Source organism: Pseudopipra pipra, chromosome 1 (assembly GCF_036250125.1).
Source record: "Pseudopipra pipra isolate bDixPip1 chromosome 1, bDixPip1.hap1, whole genome shotgun sequence".
In the NCBI taxonomy this organism is placed as follows: domain Eukaryota; kingdom Metazoa; phylum Chordata; class Aves; order Passeriformes; family Pipridae; genus Pseudopipra; species Pseudopipra pipra.
Genome location: NC_087549.1, coordinates 75,569,229 through 75,588,552, shown reverse-complemented (window position 1 = coordinate 75,588,552; position 19,324 = coordinate 75,569,229). Strand labels below are relative to the sequence as shown.

Here is a 19,324-nt window from a genome sequence, read left to right as displayed (position 1 = left end):
TGAGGTACTTTTCACTATAGGGGGAAAAATAAAATCAAAGCACTCCACTGGTTTTGCTTAATTTTTGTAATCCCTCTGGAAAATGAAGATTATCAAACTCTTTCAAGCAATAGAAAGTTGAGGTAGAGACCAAAGTGAACCATATCCAGTGGTTTCAAGTATCTCCTCCCCCCCCGATTATTTAACATTATAATAGTTTGCATGTTCAAGACAGTTCACACTGACTGAAGTCACACACGGGAAACTTTACAAATTAAACATCCATCTCTTAAAGCCTGACACCCACTAATGTGAGAATAAACAATCAGCAGCTGCTTCTTATCAGCTGGGGTTTAGAAGGCATACCATAATATCCCGCAGGAAGCCTGTGGCAGTGACAGAAGGCACTTCTGAGGCTGCATTCAACCCTGCAAATCATGCTCGTTCTAGCAACAGCTTTCTCTTCTTCTTCACTCTCCGTGATTAATATAATTAATTAATGCTCTTTATTTCAAAGTACCATGTTAAACCAAGTAAAGTATCTTCAAAATGCTCTGCCCCATTCTCCCCAAACAAATGCTAAAGAAAAAAAAGCAGTACAGGTTATGTGCACTGGTTTGGTTATAAAAGTAACATCTCAAACACAAAACCAGGTCTGTCTGTCTCTCAGGAGTCTGACAGGCTCAGTGTACTTCATATAATATATGTATTGTCCAGTGCAATCTGCCTCTCCTAATGAAATTCTCTGCATTCAAAGGTGAAGTCCCTTAGCTCCAAAGGACATTGGATTTATCAATTCTGTGAGTGTAGTTAAAAAAAAATTATGTTGACATTTCCATGATTTCACCTCCTAGTCAAAGGAAGAAAAGTTTTAGTGATACCTAACTACATTTTCCAATTTTATCATGAGAACATCTGCAAGCTTTCCTTATCCAAATTGTTACAGGACACAAGAGGACGAGGAAGTATTACAACTATACAGCTCAATCCTTCAAGCTCCCCCTCCCCCTCAATCACCCTGCATTCAGGAAGTTCCTGCTGTGCATGCCCCTAATGTAAGAAACACAGACTTGTTCCTGTTTTAGTCAAGAATATTTATACAGTGTCTGAAAAAATACTGGGAAAAATTTTAATGGCTGGAATGGACCAAATAATCAAAAAAAATGTGATTATATCTATGAAAATTTCTCCAAAATCTGAATTTTGTGTGCTGGAAAACAAATTTTCCCCAGCACTACTTGTCTGCTAATTTTGTTACTTGCAGTAGCAAACTTTTTGAAGCAGCATGTGATGAAATGCCTTCTAGTGAACCATCTTCTGATGTGTGTTTTTTTTTTTTTAATTCACATTTCTTTCTGTTCACAGCCTGCAAACTTAAGTAGTTGTAAATGAAGCAAGCAAGTATTTTCTCTAGTGACAATCTACTCTGTGAGCCTGGGGAGTTTAGAGACCCAAAGGACTACAGCACACTAGATCCTTAAAAACTTTCAAAAGAATCGTAAGATTTTTCTTGCACCCTTCAGAAGAATATTCTTTCAGGCATCTGAAAAGAACCAAAGTAATATTTCAGAGCTCCTCTGAGAAAAAGGGATGAGCATGCCACTGCTACTCTGAAAAACTCAGTTAAGTAAAATACCTGTGGCAGGCCATATGGATGAATCTATTTACTTTTTCCATTGCTGAACCTGATCTTGTCATGACTTCTTACTGCAGGGTTTCTCAGGAACCACTGATAACCATGCTGGAGATTTCCTTCTCTCCCTTCTTTCAGCATGTGTCAGGAATAGATTTTCCTATCATTGCAGCTCTATCTGATATATAACTCTTCACCAAGATATAATTTGTTTAAATCTCTTCCCTATCTTAAGCCACATTTTCACCTAAGACTGAGAACTGCCAACTGCTTTATTCTTGGAATAGACAGCATGGTAGCTGAAACCAAGACAGTGCAAAAACACCAAAGTTTTTCTCCCCATTTCCCAAAACTCACGCTGCTGATGACTAGATTTTGTTTCCATAATTTCTTACCTTTGTGGTTAAAAATCCCCTCCATCTCCATACTACTGCGAGAGTGAGCGATGCAGAGGGACCCACAGGGGACCAGGCCTTCCGCAGCTGGGGACCGATCTGTGGTTCGGACCAGACACCAGTCAGGCTTGTCATGGGGCCTCTCCAGGACCTCCACTGTCTGCCCACGGCGGATTGTCAGCTCATTACTATTGCAGGCGGTGAAGTCATGGATTACCACTGTCAGCTCGCACCCACCAGACAACTGTGAGGGGAAAAACAAGGAGAAGCCAGATGAATGCTCGTTATCAAACCATCCGTCACGCACCGTTACCTATTTAGGACTCCTGGCAGGATTTGTATTTTGGATGAGACAGCAGGCTTCTGGGACTTTCCACATCAAGAAGAGATCATTTCAAAATCAGGCAGTTCTGGCGTTTTAGAACAGATTTCTAACTCTGCTTGTCTCTGCCTATTGTTCAAAGCACACTGGTTGTGACAGTGCTGGGCGGAGGATTTAAGCGGTTTTTCTTGCTAGACTGCTCCTTATCCCATGAGCTGAAGTAGAAGGCACTTCAGAATATATTTTATGTGTCATAATTTGCAACAAAAAGGTCGGACATTACTTAATACAGTCACTCATAGTTATCTTGTAAATCGAAGACAGAAAGAGGGACTTTTTTCGAATGAACCTACTGCCTTATTCCCACCCTACTCAAGGGTTACACATACAGGGCACAAAATCATTCAGAATACGCCATACACAATTATAAAAATCAGCATAAAGTTCTTCACATAAGATTCCCAAATACTTAACTATTTGGTAGAAAATTCACATGGGCTTACAACTTTCACATTTTTGTTGATTCTCCAAATAAAACTGCACAAGCTTGAATTAAAAGCATGCAAGCTCAGGGTTTTCCTCCCCTTCTTCTAAACACTTCATTAGAATAACTTTGCCTAAGCTTAAGTTTCCTCTCTTTGATTGTTTCGTCTGCTTTGATGTGAAATGAAAATTATTATCAAAACTTTCCAAAGTTCCCAAGATTGCTCAGTGCCAAAGCACCCATCCAACTTAAGCAAGCAGTCCTGGAATCCCTTCTCCTTCCATACAGCAATGGCATTCCAGGCTACTTCAGCTATTTATATGTAAATATTTCTATTGCTCAGACTGCTTCAGTGCAATACTCATACCAGATCTCAGATGGTATTCAACTTCTGTGAATTCAGTAATTTTGAACCAAGCCAGCAAACTCGTTCAACTCATTACGAGAGGTAATCCTGCAATGCTCTATGCTGACAAAGGAGGACAAAATACCCTGCGAGAGTTCCAACTGCAGCAAGTATAGAAGCATGTGCTACACCAACATTCTGCACAGTTCCTGCCATGCTGGTTTTAACTGTTATGTTTAGGCTCTTGCAGGGCTGCCAGCTACATCTCAAGAGCTTTAGAAAAAGGAGATAAGAAACTGCATTGTTTCTTATTTATTAGTTTTCATTACAAGCCTGGGACAGAAACACTGGATAGGAACTTTTCTAGGATAACGCTATTTGTTATCAAGCAAGAATGACAAAACCAGCAAAATCCCAGTAAGAATCAAAGGATAATTCCAACCTTCTCTACCTCAAGTCTGCAACAAATGACAGGACATAACTCCTAGCAGACAGGCTGCAGTAACTCCAGAGTTTTCCCATGGTATCTGCCTGCTAATCTAACCAGCTATCCTTGCTTGTGTGTGCTTACAAAGAGGGAAAAGTTTTCTTGGGGGAATGCTGGGGCCAAGAAGGGCAGAAAACCCTCATACATCTAGTGTTTAAGGAAGATAAATCAGGTTGTACCTATTTATATCCAGGCTAAAAATTAATCACATTGCTTCTACTTTGTCTCTCCGGACAGACCCAATACCCAGATTATGAGGGGGTTACATCTTCAAAACATGCTAACTCCTCTCTCATTAAAATGTTTCCTGTTCCCTTACACTCCACTGTCTCAGATTTTAGTCCATGCAAAACTATTGTCAAAGGGGAAAAATAAAGAGCTTTCCCTGGTTTTCTGGTATTGATTTATATGTTACAGCCTTCTTCAGACAAACTCAGAAACAATTGAAACCATCTGTATGCCTGATGGGGACTAACAAAAAAGTTGATGAAGTATGACTTCACAAGGTGTCCAGTGCAGACCAAATTTTTCTCAGGAGGTCCTTATCCCAACCAGTGCAAGCACCAAGACAGTAACAAGCTGATACTCTCCAGAAACTGCATCTAGTCCTTGTATTTTGTCCTAAATACCTACAAGAACATATCTTTGGTTCTGTTTGCTTTCCCAGTCTTCTCTTCCTACAAATAGGAAATATATTTTGTGACTGATGTAATGGCCACATGTTTTGGTAATATAGATGTATTCCTTCTCCCTCCCCTAATAAAACAACAAAAAAGATCTCAGACTTTATGTTCTCTGAGTATTTTATATAATGTTAAGCTAAAGAAAAAAGCAAACAAAGGCTGTAATTTCTGCCATATCAGAAACTACTAAAGTACAAAAATTTCTTAGTTTTTCAGACTGTGTGGGAATCAGATATCCTAGCTAGTTGGTATTCCACTGAAATTCAATATTCAATCACACTTCAGTACAGTGTGCAACACACTTCTTGCATGCAGTAGTTAGGTCCACACCATGCTCAAACATGGTAGCTGCCAGATTCAACTTAGTGCAGGATGTGTCCACTACTGCCTTACACACCAAAAACAATAACTTCTCTACCCAGCATACATAGACATCATTTTGGAGAGCTGACCAAAACAGCATTTACCGATTTTCCCTTCCTTTGGGTTAACAACTGTTCTTTCTCTCTGCTGCAGTAGAGGTAAGGAAACTGCTTTCCTCTTTGTTTCATTGCTCGTTTTCTCTCCATAACACACTTTCTGAAAGCAATTTCATCTTTCTCACTGATTAAATGCAGTTGGACAGCAAGGAGTGTCTGTGATTAAGCACGTTGCTCAACAGCTGTTGTTGGACAGCTTTGGCAAGGCTCTCTAGGCTAGCTGGAGGGAAGAACAAGAGGCACAGTAGAAATGGGAGACTGACTTGCACTGAAGGGAAAAGAGTTACAAACCAACTAAATCCAAATTTAGGCTGAACAAAGGCTTTATATACTTTATCCATCCTTCTCAAGAAACCCTTTATGTAAACTGAATTAATCATGCATGATAAAAATAAATGATGCTATGTCTGAAACATGGAAACTGAAGAGACAGACACAAGACGAGAAAATAAAAGCCAGACAGAAACAGAAATGCAGATTAAAAAAGGTGCAAGGTTTAATGAAACAGCTTATCACAGGACATAATGTCTTGCTGTTGCTGAAATTAACCTTAACCACTTATGTTCACCTCTGGGGCCTTTTAATCACTGTCGATTGCAGAGAGAAAAAAAATCCCAAATGATACAAACACGCACACACACTCAACTGACTGAGTACATTCTTAGTATAGGTTTGCTAAAGTCAGGGATACCACATTAAGAGTTCATCTGCTACCACTATCTGTGAAGATCACTCCTGACCAGACAAAAGAGCCTTTACATCAGGCCATTTAACCTCCTCTTAGGACTGCAAATTAAATTTAATATACCATGGTAATTTTACATTAAGGAGAAGGGAAAGCAAAGAGAAGCTAACAAGATTTCTAAATTATTTCAAGCGTGAAAATCTTTAATCCCCTTTTAAAATGGAAATAAGTGCATTGTGGGAGAAAAGAAATGGGACGGAGCAAAACTTCTGTCTCAAATAAAGAGCATTTTGCTTTGACCAGGTAGCTGCCCAGATTTGGTTTCTGACTCTGAAAAGAGGTGTATACTCAGAGCCATGTCTGCTTTTTTACTAATATTTTTTCTACTGATGGGAGCCTTTTCTCTTCTGCAGACTCAGCTGGCAGAATGAAATACTTGGTTGTCTCCTGCTGCTTCAGTCCTTTTTCTGTTTCCAAAGAACTACACACAAGCTTAAAGAAGCACGAAAATGAAATACAACTTCACATTGACAGTAGTACAAAGTGTTACCAGCTGGGCACAAAAGACAATTTGTTAAAAATAAAATATTGCTGCACTGACCACCCACAGCAGCTAGCATGATTCCTACTATTTAGGATAACAAGCTATGACAGTTCTTCTAAAAGCCTCTCAACTTCTCAGCTACCAAAATGCTAGTTTGGTTTATTTCACATTTCTACCAAATCACTGAATACAAGCATGAAAAAACCCTACCAGACCTATATTGTTTCCTTCAGCCTCCCCATTTAATTTCCTGTGCACTGGATCAAGTTCAAAAGACCACGTTAAAAATCAGATGAAGCTCTGAGGCTAGGAACTATTGAAAGACCGAATGAATGGGGCAAGAATCTCTTTTACTTGTTAGCCACCTAAAATGTTGGCTACTCAGCTACAGAACATGCACTAAAGAAATACTATGAAAGGTGAAAAGCAAAGTTTTACTGACTAGGGTACAGTAAGAGCACTCCTGCAGAAAACTGAGACGCTTTGATGGAGTAGAAATGTCTCTCTCAAAAATTTTGTATTTCATTCAGGACTCCATTATACCTTCTAATACGTCAAGATGGGTCAGTGCTATGGATGTATTTAACACGTCTTGCAATATGAAGATACATCCCATGATAATAAAAACAGGCTGGAAAGGGACCTTAAGTTACCTAATTCACTTTCTTTTTTTAGAACATGATCAACTACAGCTGTGTGAATCACTAACATTTATCCAAACTATCCTCAAAGCACTCCAGTCATGGAGATTTCCAAGGCTTCACAAGTACTCTGCTCTAGGATTTCATATCTGCATACACATAAAAAATATTTTTGTTATCTTTTTAAAAGTAAGTCCTTTGATTTCATCCCATTCACTGAAAATACAGGTAAAAGACTGTCCTGTAACACTGCGTGGTTTTACACACTTAAAGACCTAAAGTTTTTCCTGCCTTTTTTTTCTTTAGACTTATTAGTCCTAACTCTTTATCTTGCTTTGTAAGTTATGTTTGGTGGACGTCTAATTAATGTTTTTCTTCTTACCCCTAGAACACTTCAAATGGACCACTGATTTCCTAAAAATCTGAACTCAAAACCAGATGTAGCCTCTAACAGAAGCCTTACAAGTGCTGAGTAAAGAATGAGGACTCCTGTCCTGCAGCTCAGCATCCTATTTCTACAAGCCAATATATTGCTGCTTCCCTTGCCCCCCCCAATAATATCACACTGTTAAAACAATAAACATCTTGTGAGCCTCTATAGCTTCTCAATCATCCTCTCAAAAACCATTCTGGACTCTCACTGTTTTTATTAGTATTTAACTATTTCCACCTATTCGCATTAGCTCAAACATGTTCCTATTAAATTGTGGTATTTTGCCAATTAATTTCTCCCACTAATTTGCCAAGATTATTCTGAATTCTAATTCTACCTTCCAGTACAGTTTTCAGATGACATGAAGCTAGGAAGGATGTCAGCTTTATAAACATATGGTCTATTGCATCATCCCAGTCATTAATGAAAAGCAGTACTGCAACAGTGGAGCCAACAATCAGAAGTTACAATTCTAGCCTAAAAAGCAAGAGTGGAAAAGAAAAAAGCTAATTATGAAGTTATTCTCTGTTGTTAACAGCAATTCCACTTATGTCAGAAAACAGGATGCAAGGAAAGAAACTTATCTGGAGAATATTCAGGCACTTATTACCAAGGCTAAGGATTTTTAGTTCTTTCAAAGTATATCTCTGAGGAGAAACAGTATTGACTGTTGGATAAAGGATTTCACTCTTGATATTCTCCCTGTATAATAACTTAGCACTTATAACCAAAATATTTATTTTAAAGGAATTAACTGTCTGAACATATAATTGGAGGAAATAAAAGAATGGTTTTACTTGGCTGTTGATTACTGTGACATATTTGATATTTGTTGTCTTTTCTTAATCTCGAGTGGATACACATAAACAGAAAAATGTTCAGCAAAAGCAAAATAAATAATACAGAGTTAAACATTTTTACCGCTTGATTAATACTACTTTCAATTACATGATATTCTTAATGTTACTTGATTTGGATTCCCATTTTAGTATGGGACATACTCCAAATTCGACCGAGGTGTTCCACTGCTTTCCTCTGACTAACAACACCAACAGCACCTAACATCCGTAAAACTGTTTTACTCCATCTCTGTAAGACTTTCATACATACTTCTAGCCTTCTAGGCTGAGAAAACAGTGGCTTTTAAACCTCAAATGGACTGCAGGAATTTTCAACATACAAAGTGAAAGATTATTGCAGGCTCAGGAACAGTGTTAAAATACCCTACAGATTCCTCTGGCCTTCTGCCTGTTACTCTTCCTTACTAATTTTTATTTTGTATTTTTAAACAGATCAAAAATTTTCTCCTCTTAATGTATTTAGCAAACCAAAACATATAAGAGAAACATTAAACAAAGCTACCCTGCTAACTCACGCACTTTTATAAGTGCACAACTAATAAATTTCTTCTTTAGACATACAGTACACGGCATAAGTAATTTCCAGGGAATCTTCCACTTGTCTTTCTTGTCAAAGAAAAGTCTAACAAAAACTTTATACGCCAATGTGAGAACTCCAAAATACTTTAAAAACAGTCACATTTAAAATTTAATTTTTCAGGAAAATATTGAAAAGCATTCTCCATCTCTCCTTCCTTCCATTTCTCCTTCTTTTAACTTATTACTCCTGTTGAACAGGTTGTTGGTAAGACTCCTCCTCATGTCAGATTGGAAAACAATCCTGAGGGCATTTTACATGGCCAACTTTCTTAGCAATTCTCACATGATACGAAATATTACCATGAAGGGCAACAGAAGACAATCCATGCTATTCACCCCAGTAAACAGTACATCACAAACAACTGAAGAAGGGTGATGGCTCTGCATGGCAGGGATGGATTGCACCACCTCCATTTGAATTGAAGCACAATCCAGCCAGGCTGCACGCACACAGTTTGACATCTCAGCCAACAATCAGGGAAATCAGAGAGAGCATGTCTTGCTTCTGAGTGTGACAGATTACCTAAACTCTTAAGAACATAGAAAAAAAATGAACTAAACTGTTTGCTAGCATACAAAGCACAATTTTTGTAAATCACTAAAAAGGCAAGTAAGAATGCAAAGAATAAAATAGCAAAACAAAAGTCATCAAAAGATTTTTTTCTCTAACCAACCATTTTTCTCACAGATATCTTTAGAAGAAGCCATCATCACAACTACAGAACAACTTCAGTACAAATGCACGTCAAAACAGGCTATTTTTGACAAATACAAGCAGACTTTCTTCCGTCTGCTTCTTTACATGGGAAAATCAAACTACAGAGTTTGAGTCACATGAAAAAATATAGAAAACTCACTAAGTTTAGGTGACAATGGGAATGGTCAAAATATTACTCTGAAAACCTATTCACTTAGCTACCCTGTAAAATACTGGTTATTTATCTGCATAGTTTGAATGGCTTATCAGAACAATTTTACCCAAGAAGGCAGTAAGCCAGAAATCCCTAACCACATTTACAAGTAATTTGCTAGGCAGCCTCAATGCTTTAATTCATCCTTCTGCTTGATAAACTTCTATTATCCTTCTCTACCTCCCTCCAGGGTTCTAACACTTCTCACTTGCCAGAAATCTTATTTTAATGACAAGTAACATACACATTTCAGAAGAATTTTTATTCTTTTGGTGCGTCTCTTTCTTCCACCCAGGAGAAACTCTGGCTGTGAATCCTCATAGTATAACCCAGCCAGAGTCTTTAGGCAGAGATGGAGGAAAGGAAACACTAGCACTAGTATCATACAACAAGGCTGCAGGTTACTCTTGGGTGATTTCTATCAGCTTTCATGCAGAAAGTGAACACTTAATCTCTAACCCATGAACACTGAGGAGTATTTTTCCTTCACAACAGAAACTATGGCAGTCACCAGCCTCAAGCTAACGCAAAAAGCAGATGGCATGCTTTCAGAAAGGCTGAGACTAACATGAAGAAAAATTCTGTGCATCAGTATCAAATTTTATGGAAAATAAAACTTCCTTTTAAATTGGGTCAAATTTTTGAACAAACTGCAGAACAGAGGGGACGAAAATGATTTCAGTTTGGAACAAACATATTTCTTCATGACCTATTAGATTTAAACTATCACCCCTGCTTCTCCATGGTATCAGTGTATTGTCTCTATTGCAGACTGCTATTTTTAAGAGATTGAATATTTCCATGCCTCCTATCTGAAGGTACAAAAAACTAATCTCGGGTGTTAACTCACACTAAGAGATTAATCATTTGCTCTCAGAATAGAGCAATATCTGGGCGACTTACCTTATCGCTGTCTAGTGTGTTCTGTGAGGTTCGTGAGGCAATTGAAATAGTATCAGGCTGGCTGCTACCATCTCCCTGACTGTCCAGGTCCTCGCCGTCTCTGCAAATAATTCAGTTTTCATTACAATAGTAGTACTGTTTGTAACATGTTAGTTCCCTACTTGCAACTCTGAAGAAGTGGGACAGTCCTACACAAAGCAGCAACAGACACCAAATAAACCAACTGATGCAAGAATCAAATATTCAGTACTTAATACTTTGTTCAGGGCTATAAGAGAACAGATTCATTTGCTGAAGGTCTACATCATGTAGAATTAAGGCAACAACCAATCAGTCAGAACTATAGCAAGAAACCTGCACAAACACTTAGCCAAAGCTAGCAAGCAGGACACTCAGTCACATATTTCAAGCTTCATGAAAGGAAACCAAGGACCTGAATAACACACACAGAATTGCAAAAATCCAAAATACACACCTATCCTGAACTGCAGTTCTAAATCCCTTCTGTAATGGTTGAATGTACACAAGGCAGCGATTCTTCAGAGCAGAAATCTCAATAAATTCAGCATTGCAGGAAATTGTAAATTAATGATAAGATAAAGCTGGACAAAATTACTCTTGCTTTTGTCCAATTCACTGAAAGTCATTAGAAATTCAACACTACAGAGGAAAGAGTGCTGTTGTGTACGTAGAGATCTCTGATTATTTGAAATACTACTTACCTTCTTCCTTTCTGTTTTGTTGTTGGTGCGGTTTTGGGGATGTGGATCGGCTCTTTCAATGCTCCTTTCAGATGAATGGTCCTTTCTTGTATCACTTCGCGGATGTGTTTGATCCAGTCCTGTTTATTCTCTATACTAGATGCCTTTGATATGCAAAAGAAACAAAACCCTCACAATGGACTATTATAGCAGAGAAGATCCACACATATAGTCAGCTAATAAACAGAAAGAGGAAGGCATAAGGAATAACTTTGTGAATAATATTTGAAAACCTGAACAGAGAAAAGGAAATTCTAGCTAGTTATCTTCACTTTGAATCATCGACACTACTTTACACTTCTGAACACTATGAATATTGTTCTTTTAAAAAAAATTTTAACTTAAATTCAGAATCCACTTTTATAACTTGAAGACTGAAGCCCTGTATGCATCTCATGTTAGACAGGGTGGGTTAATTTACTTCAAGAATTCCAGTAGTAACACCTTGAACATTCATATTTTAAACACAATACTACTTTTTAAGTCAATTCTAACTTGATATATTAATCTAATCTTACTGAAAGAAAAATTAACTTTCACTGCAACACATGTACTTCTACAGCACATTTCATGTATTACTCCTCCCACTTTTTGATACATATCTCGAGGCAAAAAGCTAATTTAGGGTCTGTATTTCAATAACTGCCTGCAACGTATCTGTTTTTTGAGATACTCCAGAAACTACTTGATAGCCACCTGGTCAACTTGTAATCTGATTGTTTAATCCAGTTTAACCCTACACCTGAAATGCTATTAAATATAAACATTACTGCAGATCTAAAGAAGTTATTATATATAAATTTCTTACTTCTCTTAATTGCTGTCTCCTGATGTAATTGGCTTCAAATACACTATAAGTATTTAATATACCATAAATATTTAATAACCAGGGATTCCAAAGGGATGGAGAAAGTTGTAGGAATGGATGAACAGGTAGGAAAAAGAATTTTTTTTTCTTTTACAAAAAGAACATTTAGGAAAAGAAGCTAAACATGATTTTTAAAAAATATTTTGTTTTGTTTTTCATGGAATTTTTTTCAAAACTAATGAGCTAAGGAAGTGCTTGTTTCCAGCCTTCAAAAACAGACAAACAAAAACGTCAACAAAATTGTTGAAGAGCTTAATATCATACAAGTTACCTAAATATTTTATGCTCTAAGTAAAGCACCAAAGAAGAACACCTTGAAGTGATCTTATGCAGAGAGCACTTAAATAAAATCCCTTACTCTGCTCTACTCTGGGAGGACCATTTCAGGCTTCAAAGTACTGTCTGTAAAATTATGGAGTAATAAGACTAAAAAAATTCTAGTATTTATTAGTGTTACATTTAATTTCTTTGATTCATTGACTGCTGCCAAAAAACTAATGTGAGCTTTTCTTGATGGGCCATTTTTAAGTGGCATTATTGAGTATTCACTAAAAATATATGTGAAATCATGAACAATTTTAATAATAGGTGCATTAACCTGTAAAAGGGAAGATGAACTTTGTTTCAGCTCAACACACTTAACAGATAACAAAAGAAAAATTTCAAAGCAGACACATTCCTCAAAATATGTCAAATTACCCATGCACTGCTTATGGTATTTCAAAAAGGTCCTCCAGTTGAAAAGTAGTCCCGGGCTACATACCATAATCACAGGAAAAATTGATTCAGTCATTCTTCTAGCTAGACAAAGAGCACTACTGACACCTATAACTTGTCCAGACGCAAAATTTATAGGCATTGCATGCACTTTCATCTAAAGTCAAGTAGCTTCAGAAAAACATAAAAATCTTTTGCAGTGTTTATTTTCTGCATAAAAATATGGGTCCTGAAAAACAGCATCACCAACAAGCAGCAATGACTTGAGTGTGAAACATAACACTGACGCCATCATTTCTATCTGGCATCAGCTAATTGCTGAAGCCTTCAAGCTATAGAGGTCCATGGCATCAAACGTCTGTCTCCCTCCTACAATTTGTGAAAGCAAGTTTTTTTTAATCCTTCAGCAGACTACACAGATTCCCCTCTGCCATCAGGCCACATGAGTTAGGTATATATATACCACCACAAAGAAATTTATCTGTCAGCAGCTGTCCCTCTCAAAGCAGGAAAAGTCACCACTTGTTGCCTTCCCAAGTATCAATAAGAACTACAAGACTTGGTATAGAGTGTACAAGCATATCTGTTTAAATTACCTTAAGAACAATTTTGTTATCTGAAGTTGGTGTCCTTCCAACCCATAGAGCAAACTTGCAGGGATCTCCTTCTACATGTTCTGTGACACCCAGTTCAGAAGTCTGGAATTAAGAAAAATTTGTTAGGACAAACAAATTTGTTTGTTTTCTCAGAAGCCTCAAAGGCATGCTAATATTCTAAAAAATTGATCTCTGCTATTTAAAGAGATTTTCAGAAGCTTAAAGCTAACTCATATGCAAGAGAGAATCCTTTATTCTGGTAGCAGTGGTTAGGTCTCTTCAAAAAAGGAAGAACTGCAAACTTAAGTTTTTTCTAGAAAGTAACAATAAACAATAGCATTTATAATCTGAATATCAAATTGCTTATTTTAGTTTTTGGACTTGACAGTAAAAGCCTTATAACTCTAAAAAAGTGTTTTGCAAAAAATAAGTTTTGGCTTCTCTCCCTGTTGACTTTCATTGGGAAACACTCACTATTTACTGATTTTTGTTTTCTCTCAGGTAACATAAGCTTAAGAATTCTCTTGATATCTTCTAAAACTTTGATCTCTTTCCTGTGTGTGTTTCCCAGTGTGTTTCATTCCCTCTGAAACAGACAAAATAATTCAGAAATACAGTTTCCCTGGAGAATTTTGTGAGACAACTATATTAACAATCAGTCTTTGGGAATGTTCTAATATCAGACCTTAACAGCTAGTTATCATCCAAAATGTTTTCACTTTCTGAGTGGAACAACATCTCACTCATGTGAATTGGTTTCCAGTTAAAAAATTCATACAGGCTCTGCTCCAAAAAAAATTGCAAACTAAGAAATAAAGCTCAAACTACAAGAACTCTCACTCTCAAACAGCTGCTAAGCATTTTTACATGATTGGAAGCTCTATTTTTCCCCTCATACACATGATCATTAGCATGTACACAGTTCATCACAAGAGAGGTTGGATATGCAGTACCTGAGTAAAGGTAAGTTTTTTCCTGCATCACTTGGATGCCATCACGGTTTTCTTCTGTTTTGGTGGGTGGGGTTTTTGTTGGTTTTTTTTTTATTATTTCTTCTAAAAAAAAACCCCAAACCAACACATCCACCCTTTCAGCTTTGTCATCTCTTTTTGGTAGAATGAATTCTTCTTCACTGAAATACTTAAAAGCCTGTGATGTGTTTTAAACTTGACTCACCAACAACTCTTCTGTGTGTTAAAGAGCTTTTAAAATACTTAATGCAACATTACATTATGCAATTCCAAAAAAATACACTCTACCATGCTGCTCAACACAAAGTCTGAATAGGCAAGAAAGTACAATTTTTAATATTGTTTATTTTGTAAAGCCTAGCAAATTTAGAAGCTTGGTACACTTGTAGATATTAATTTTACAAGGGACCACTGAGGGACAATGCAGTAGAGGTCTGTACAGCAAGGAGTGGCAAAGCAGACATGGGTTGTTCACTGTCCCTCTCAATAGTGGTACAGCATCAAGTGAAACTAGCGGGAGGGAGTCAGGTGCAAAACCCAACACAAGGAGGCTTGCCTGTGCCCAGTATGTAGTTGAGCAATACAGCTCTCAGCAAAGGACACTGTAAATGCTGAAAGTCTGCACACAGTCCAAGGACAAGCTCACAGAAGAGAAATCGTTGTGGGTTTCTGAATGCATCGAAACCACATTGAAATGATGAAGCTCCCAAACAGCCAGTTACTGGTGACTGGGAAAGTTTTCTGTCAAAGTAAAACCTGTTTGCCTTGCTCCCATAGTCCTTCTTAGGCATTTGCCTTTGGACACTAAATGTCTTGCCAAAGGAGTTCAGTAACACATTCTTCCTCTTAAACAGATCATGTCATTGAGTATCGTGTGCTTGGGAAACCCTGCTGGTCTTCACGCCCAAAGCAAAGAGAAGAACCTCACTTTTGTAAAACCACATTCCACAGGCAGGACACAGGATAGTGTGCAAAAAAGATCTTTAGTTCAAATCAACATGCATGCTATCAACACCTGCATGAATGCCTTTTCTAAAGAACAAACTCTAAGAACTGCTGTAATAGTAAGCTGCACTACAGGATATTTTGCCAAAATAGAATATGAAAACAAAAAGAAGCCTTGTATTTTAAAAATGAGGCACAATGAGAGTCTTCAAGATTTCCATCAGCTTCCCTAGGACCTAAGGCTATTACTAAATTCCTGCCAGAGGAACTGACATGGCAAGCTTACAGGACTGATTTTTCAGCTGTCTCTTCTCCCACCTAATTCCTTGGCAGCTGTTGTTAGCCTACAGTACACCGGCATTTTTTTGTATTTCAGTTCTTAAGAGCACCAAAGAAAGGTGTGCTCAACAAAACAGCTGCAGCTGTGTTACCCACTAGCTATCTTGTATCAGGAAGAAAAGTAAGAGTTGGAAATCAAGTGACAGAATATGCAAAGTAAGATATGGAAAAAGAGAAGGTTTTCCTGACCAACCTGCTTTACCAGTTCAGATACAGAAGTGGGAAGTGGGAATGAACGAAGGAAAAGGAGCAGACACACAGAGAAAAGACTCAGTATTTATACTATGTAGTCTTAGTTATATATCCCAATAGGATCAATAGAAGAACAATGTTTTCTAGAGTGTGATTCTGAGAAGGAAAGTAACTTCAAGTACTTGTTCTGAACTGTTTGGAATAAAAGCTAATCTTGCCTCCAACAGATGCAGAGCAAGCCAAGGGAGATTGTCTTGCCATTTGGCTATCTAAAGTTATGGAGTGTGAATACTGCTCTCACCCAAGTCATCCAATGAGAGAGGAAGGATATGAATTCCAGGGACACGTTTTGTAAAGCATACATGCTACAGATAAGGAAAGCAAGAGTGGAGGTTGGAGTTTTTTGAATTATTTTTTTTTAGATGGGAGGAAAAACATTTCCACCTTTACATCCTTTCAGTAGACCATAAGTACTGTAACTTTATTTATAGAACTTTATTGTAAGACTACTGGTCTCAGCAGACAGAATGAACATTCCAGAATGAACTTTTCCAAAACAAAGTTCTTGCCTTTCCCAATCAGTATGTGTAGAATATCCACTAAAATGAACCCGTAACATCAATACTACTACAAAAGCAATAGTAAACAAGAAAGGTGAAGGCAGCTTGTCGAGTCCTTCCATCCTTCTGCTTTATATAAATAAGCCTTAAAGAACCAGCAATCTACATACACAATTAAGACAAAATCAGTCCAGCCTAATATTGATTTTCCTTTGATCTGACACACCAAGATTGCTGAAGTATCCTTCAGTAGCTGCTTTGACCCTACTCTTTCTCCTCAAAAGCAAGATGAAGTAGCAGAGTTACAAGATTCAGTCTCTGTACATTCCAAGGCTATTCTTCCAGTGCACTATAATAGCTGTTCAAATTCTTCAGGCATATTTAAATCATCTAAGCTTAGTCAGAGCCTAGTCTAGACAGTTTTGTAAATATGATCACTTGTTCTCCCATACTTACAAACAGTTTGCTCTTGTAAATGTATTTGCTCCTTCCACTTGAGTCCTTTACTTCTTTACTGAAAACCAAGGACATCTCAAAAAGGAAAAGGTGTCTCTCTCTTCCCTTTCGAATCAGAGTTTTTGGGTCCCACACTTGGAAGGATTCTTGAAGGATGAGCTCTCCCTGAGATTCTATATTTTCATCAAAACCTAGAAACAGAGGGAGAGTAATGGTTCACCATGAAAAGTTGGTAATACAAGGAAATTTAAAAGCATAGCTCCTGTTTATTTAGCGATATCATTTTTCCCCCCGACACAACATGCAGAAGATGGGATTCCAAGGAAGCAATACTAAAAACAAGACTGATTTCAACACTGCAATATACTAGATGTAACCATGTAGCTCAAGTCTACTTCTAAATTTAGAGATCCAACTGCTAAGTTAATCAACTCTTCTGGCAGTATTTTACCAACAAATGACAGCTTCTAGTAACCTCTTCCATGATTAAAATGATTTCTTTTATAAGTTTTCTGACACTGTAGGACACACAGAGCACATCAGGTTCTTCTTGCAATGGCAAGCTCCCAAATGCCACTTTTTCTGGAGGTACACCTTCCCTACCATGTACACAACAAGCATGCAAACATGTTCAAGTTGGTGATGAAAACACATGGTAGCTTGGAGCTGTTGGCAAGCGATCAGCCTGACATTGGTCACACCAGAATTGATCCACAATAAAGAAGTTAGCACCTGGATCACTTATCTTGAGACATAATGAAAAAAGATGAAGACTGAGAATACCAAGAGTTTTACTTCCACTGTAGTGGTACCATGTTCTCCCAGTTTAATACACAGCATTAGAGTTGCAGGATAACAAAAACTGGTCTACCATACTCTTCCGAGTGGTACTAAACTGTATTTTAAATAAATACAGCTTGTCACTGGTCTCAACAGGACAATAGTATGGAGAGAATCAGAGGCACGTTCCATCAGGACATTCATTCAAAATCCTCCAGAGATATAAAGAGGAAATGTGCTCACTCACTATATTTGTGTAATGTGGGATGACTCAACAATACATGCATGATTTGTTATAAAACCAACTTCCGTAAAAGATTAGGATATTCTCCAGAGTTGCACTCCCAGTGTTAAAAGATTATTACCAAAGCTGGTCAGCATTTGCACTAAAACCATCTCCTGAACAAAGCATTTGGAACCAATCCTGTAAACTGACCAACATCCCTATTGCTTAAAATCAAGGAACAGAGGTGATTTTGAGATACACATGATCAAGGACCACATGTAGAACCAAGATGAGTTTTACTGTAACTAGCACAATACTGGACATTCCATGACAAGCTGCATTTTACTACTAGAAGACAAAGAGGAAGAAAAGGAATATTGACTAGAAGCACCTATAAGCTTTATACAGCAACTGCAGGGTAAGGTATCCTTGCTTTCATCTCAAAAAAATTAAATGCCAAAGAAAATCACTTTTATTACTAACTGTATGATGGCACCATCATACATGATAATATGCCTATTACAAAACACATTTTGGCAGAAAGTTGTTCTAAGCACATAGAAGCAATTACATCCAACATCCACTGTCTGCCATGAACACGATTTTGCTGGCTAAGGCTTGGGCTAACTTGGCTTATGCTGACATTTTACTGCCAGAAGATACATTGCATTTCAGCCAGAAGTCTGTTATGAAACAGGCAGCAAACATGTGAAAAAGACAAACTTCTTGGAGACAATTAGTTGATAGATAAATCACCTCTAATACGCTTACGTGCCTCTTACAAAGATACCAAGCATACTAATTGGAAATTGTATCCAAAGCTATCATATCTGACCAGTCACTTATTGCATTTTGGGTAAGTAGTGGAATACTTTGTTAGCTTACTATTTTTCAAATCCGCACAGCTATAGATCAGGATGAAAGAACACCTAAAAAATTAACAAAGCTGTCTGTAACAATTAATTTTCCTAAATAAGCTTGCATTTTATATACCTCCAGAAAAATAGGTATGAAAAATACAAACCCAGAGATAAGAGTATATTCATGTTCTTAAACGAAGTTAATCTGCAGCATACAATGAAATTGGAAAGGCAGCTTGACTCCTACCTTCCAGCATGCTGAGGTGCATGGCATCATTGGCTCGCTTTGGCACACTAAGCATCACCTCCAGGCCATCCTTAATCTCACCTTTACCTTCTTCACAGCACGTGAGCAGCTCCTGCAAAAGACAAGCAGACAAGAGGGCTCTATCATGTATTTCTCCACTAATACAAAGACAATCAAACAGTACTTCTAACAAGTACTTCTAACGGTTCTTCAAGAAGCAGCCCAAGCTTTCAGTTAACCACTTCTAATTTAAACAGGATTATCTGCTTAATCAGAAATCTTCAGAAGTTACATTAGGGAACATTTTTTATTCTGATAAGCACAGACACAGTTATCAGATGCTGTGCTACATCAAGGCCCAAAACAACACAGTTGCCAAGTCATGAAGATGGCAGAAAGCAGGACAGCACAAAAGGACCCCTCCCATGTCAGTCATTGCTCC

At 37.6% G+C, this 19,324-nt stretch overlaps 1 protein-coding gene across 1 annotated transcript in view; it reads right to left on the bottom strand.

The window, feature by feature from the left end:
- Nucleotides 1–19,324, bottom strand: part of TRIO (trio Rho guanine nucleotide exchange factor) — a 248,913-nt gene that overhangs the window by 65,721 nt on the left and 163,868 nt on the right. Inside the window, 6 exon segments of the mRNA XM_064661587.1 lie at nucleotides 2,008–2,251; nucleotides 10,365–10,464; nucleotides 11,087–11,229; nucleotides 13,307–13,408; nucleotides 16,770–16,960; nucleotides 18,883–18,994. Of these exon segments, the coding sequence (XP_064517657.1) occupies nucleotides 2,008–2,251; nucleotides 10,365–10,464; nucleotides 11,087–11,229; nucleotides 13,307–13,408; nucleotides 16,770–16,960; nucleotides 18,883–18,994 (892 nt within the window).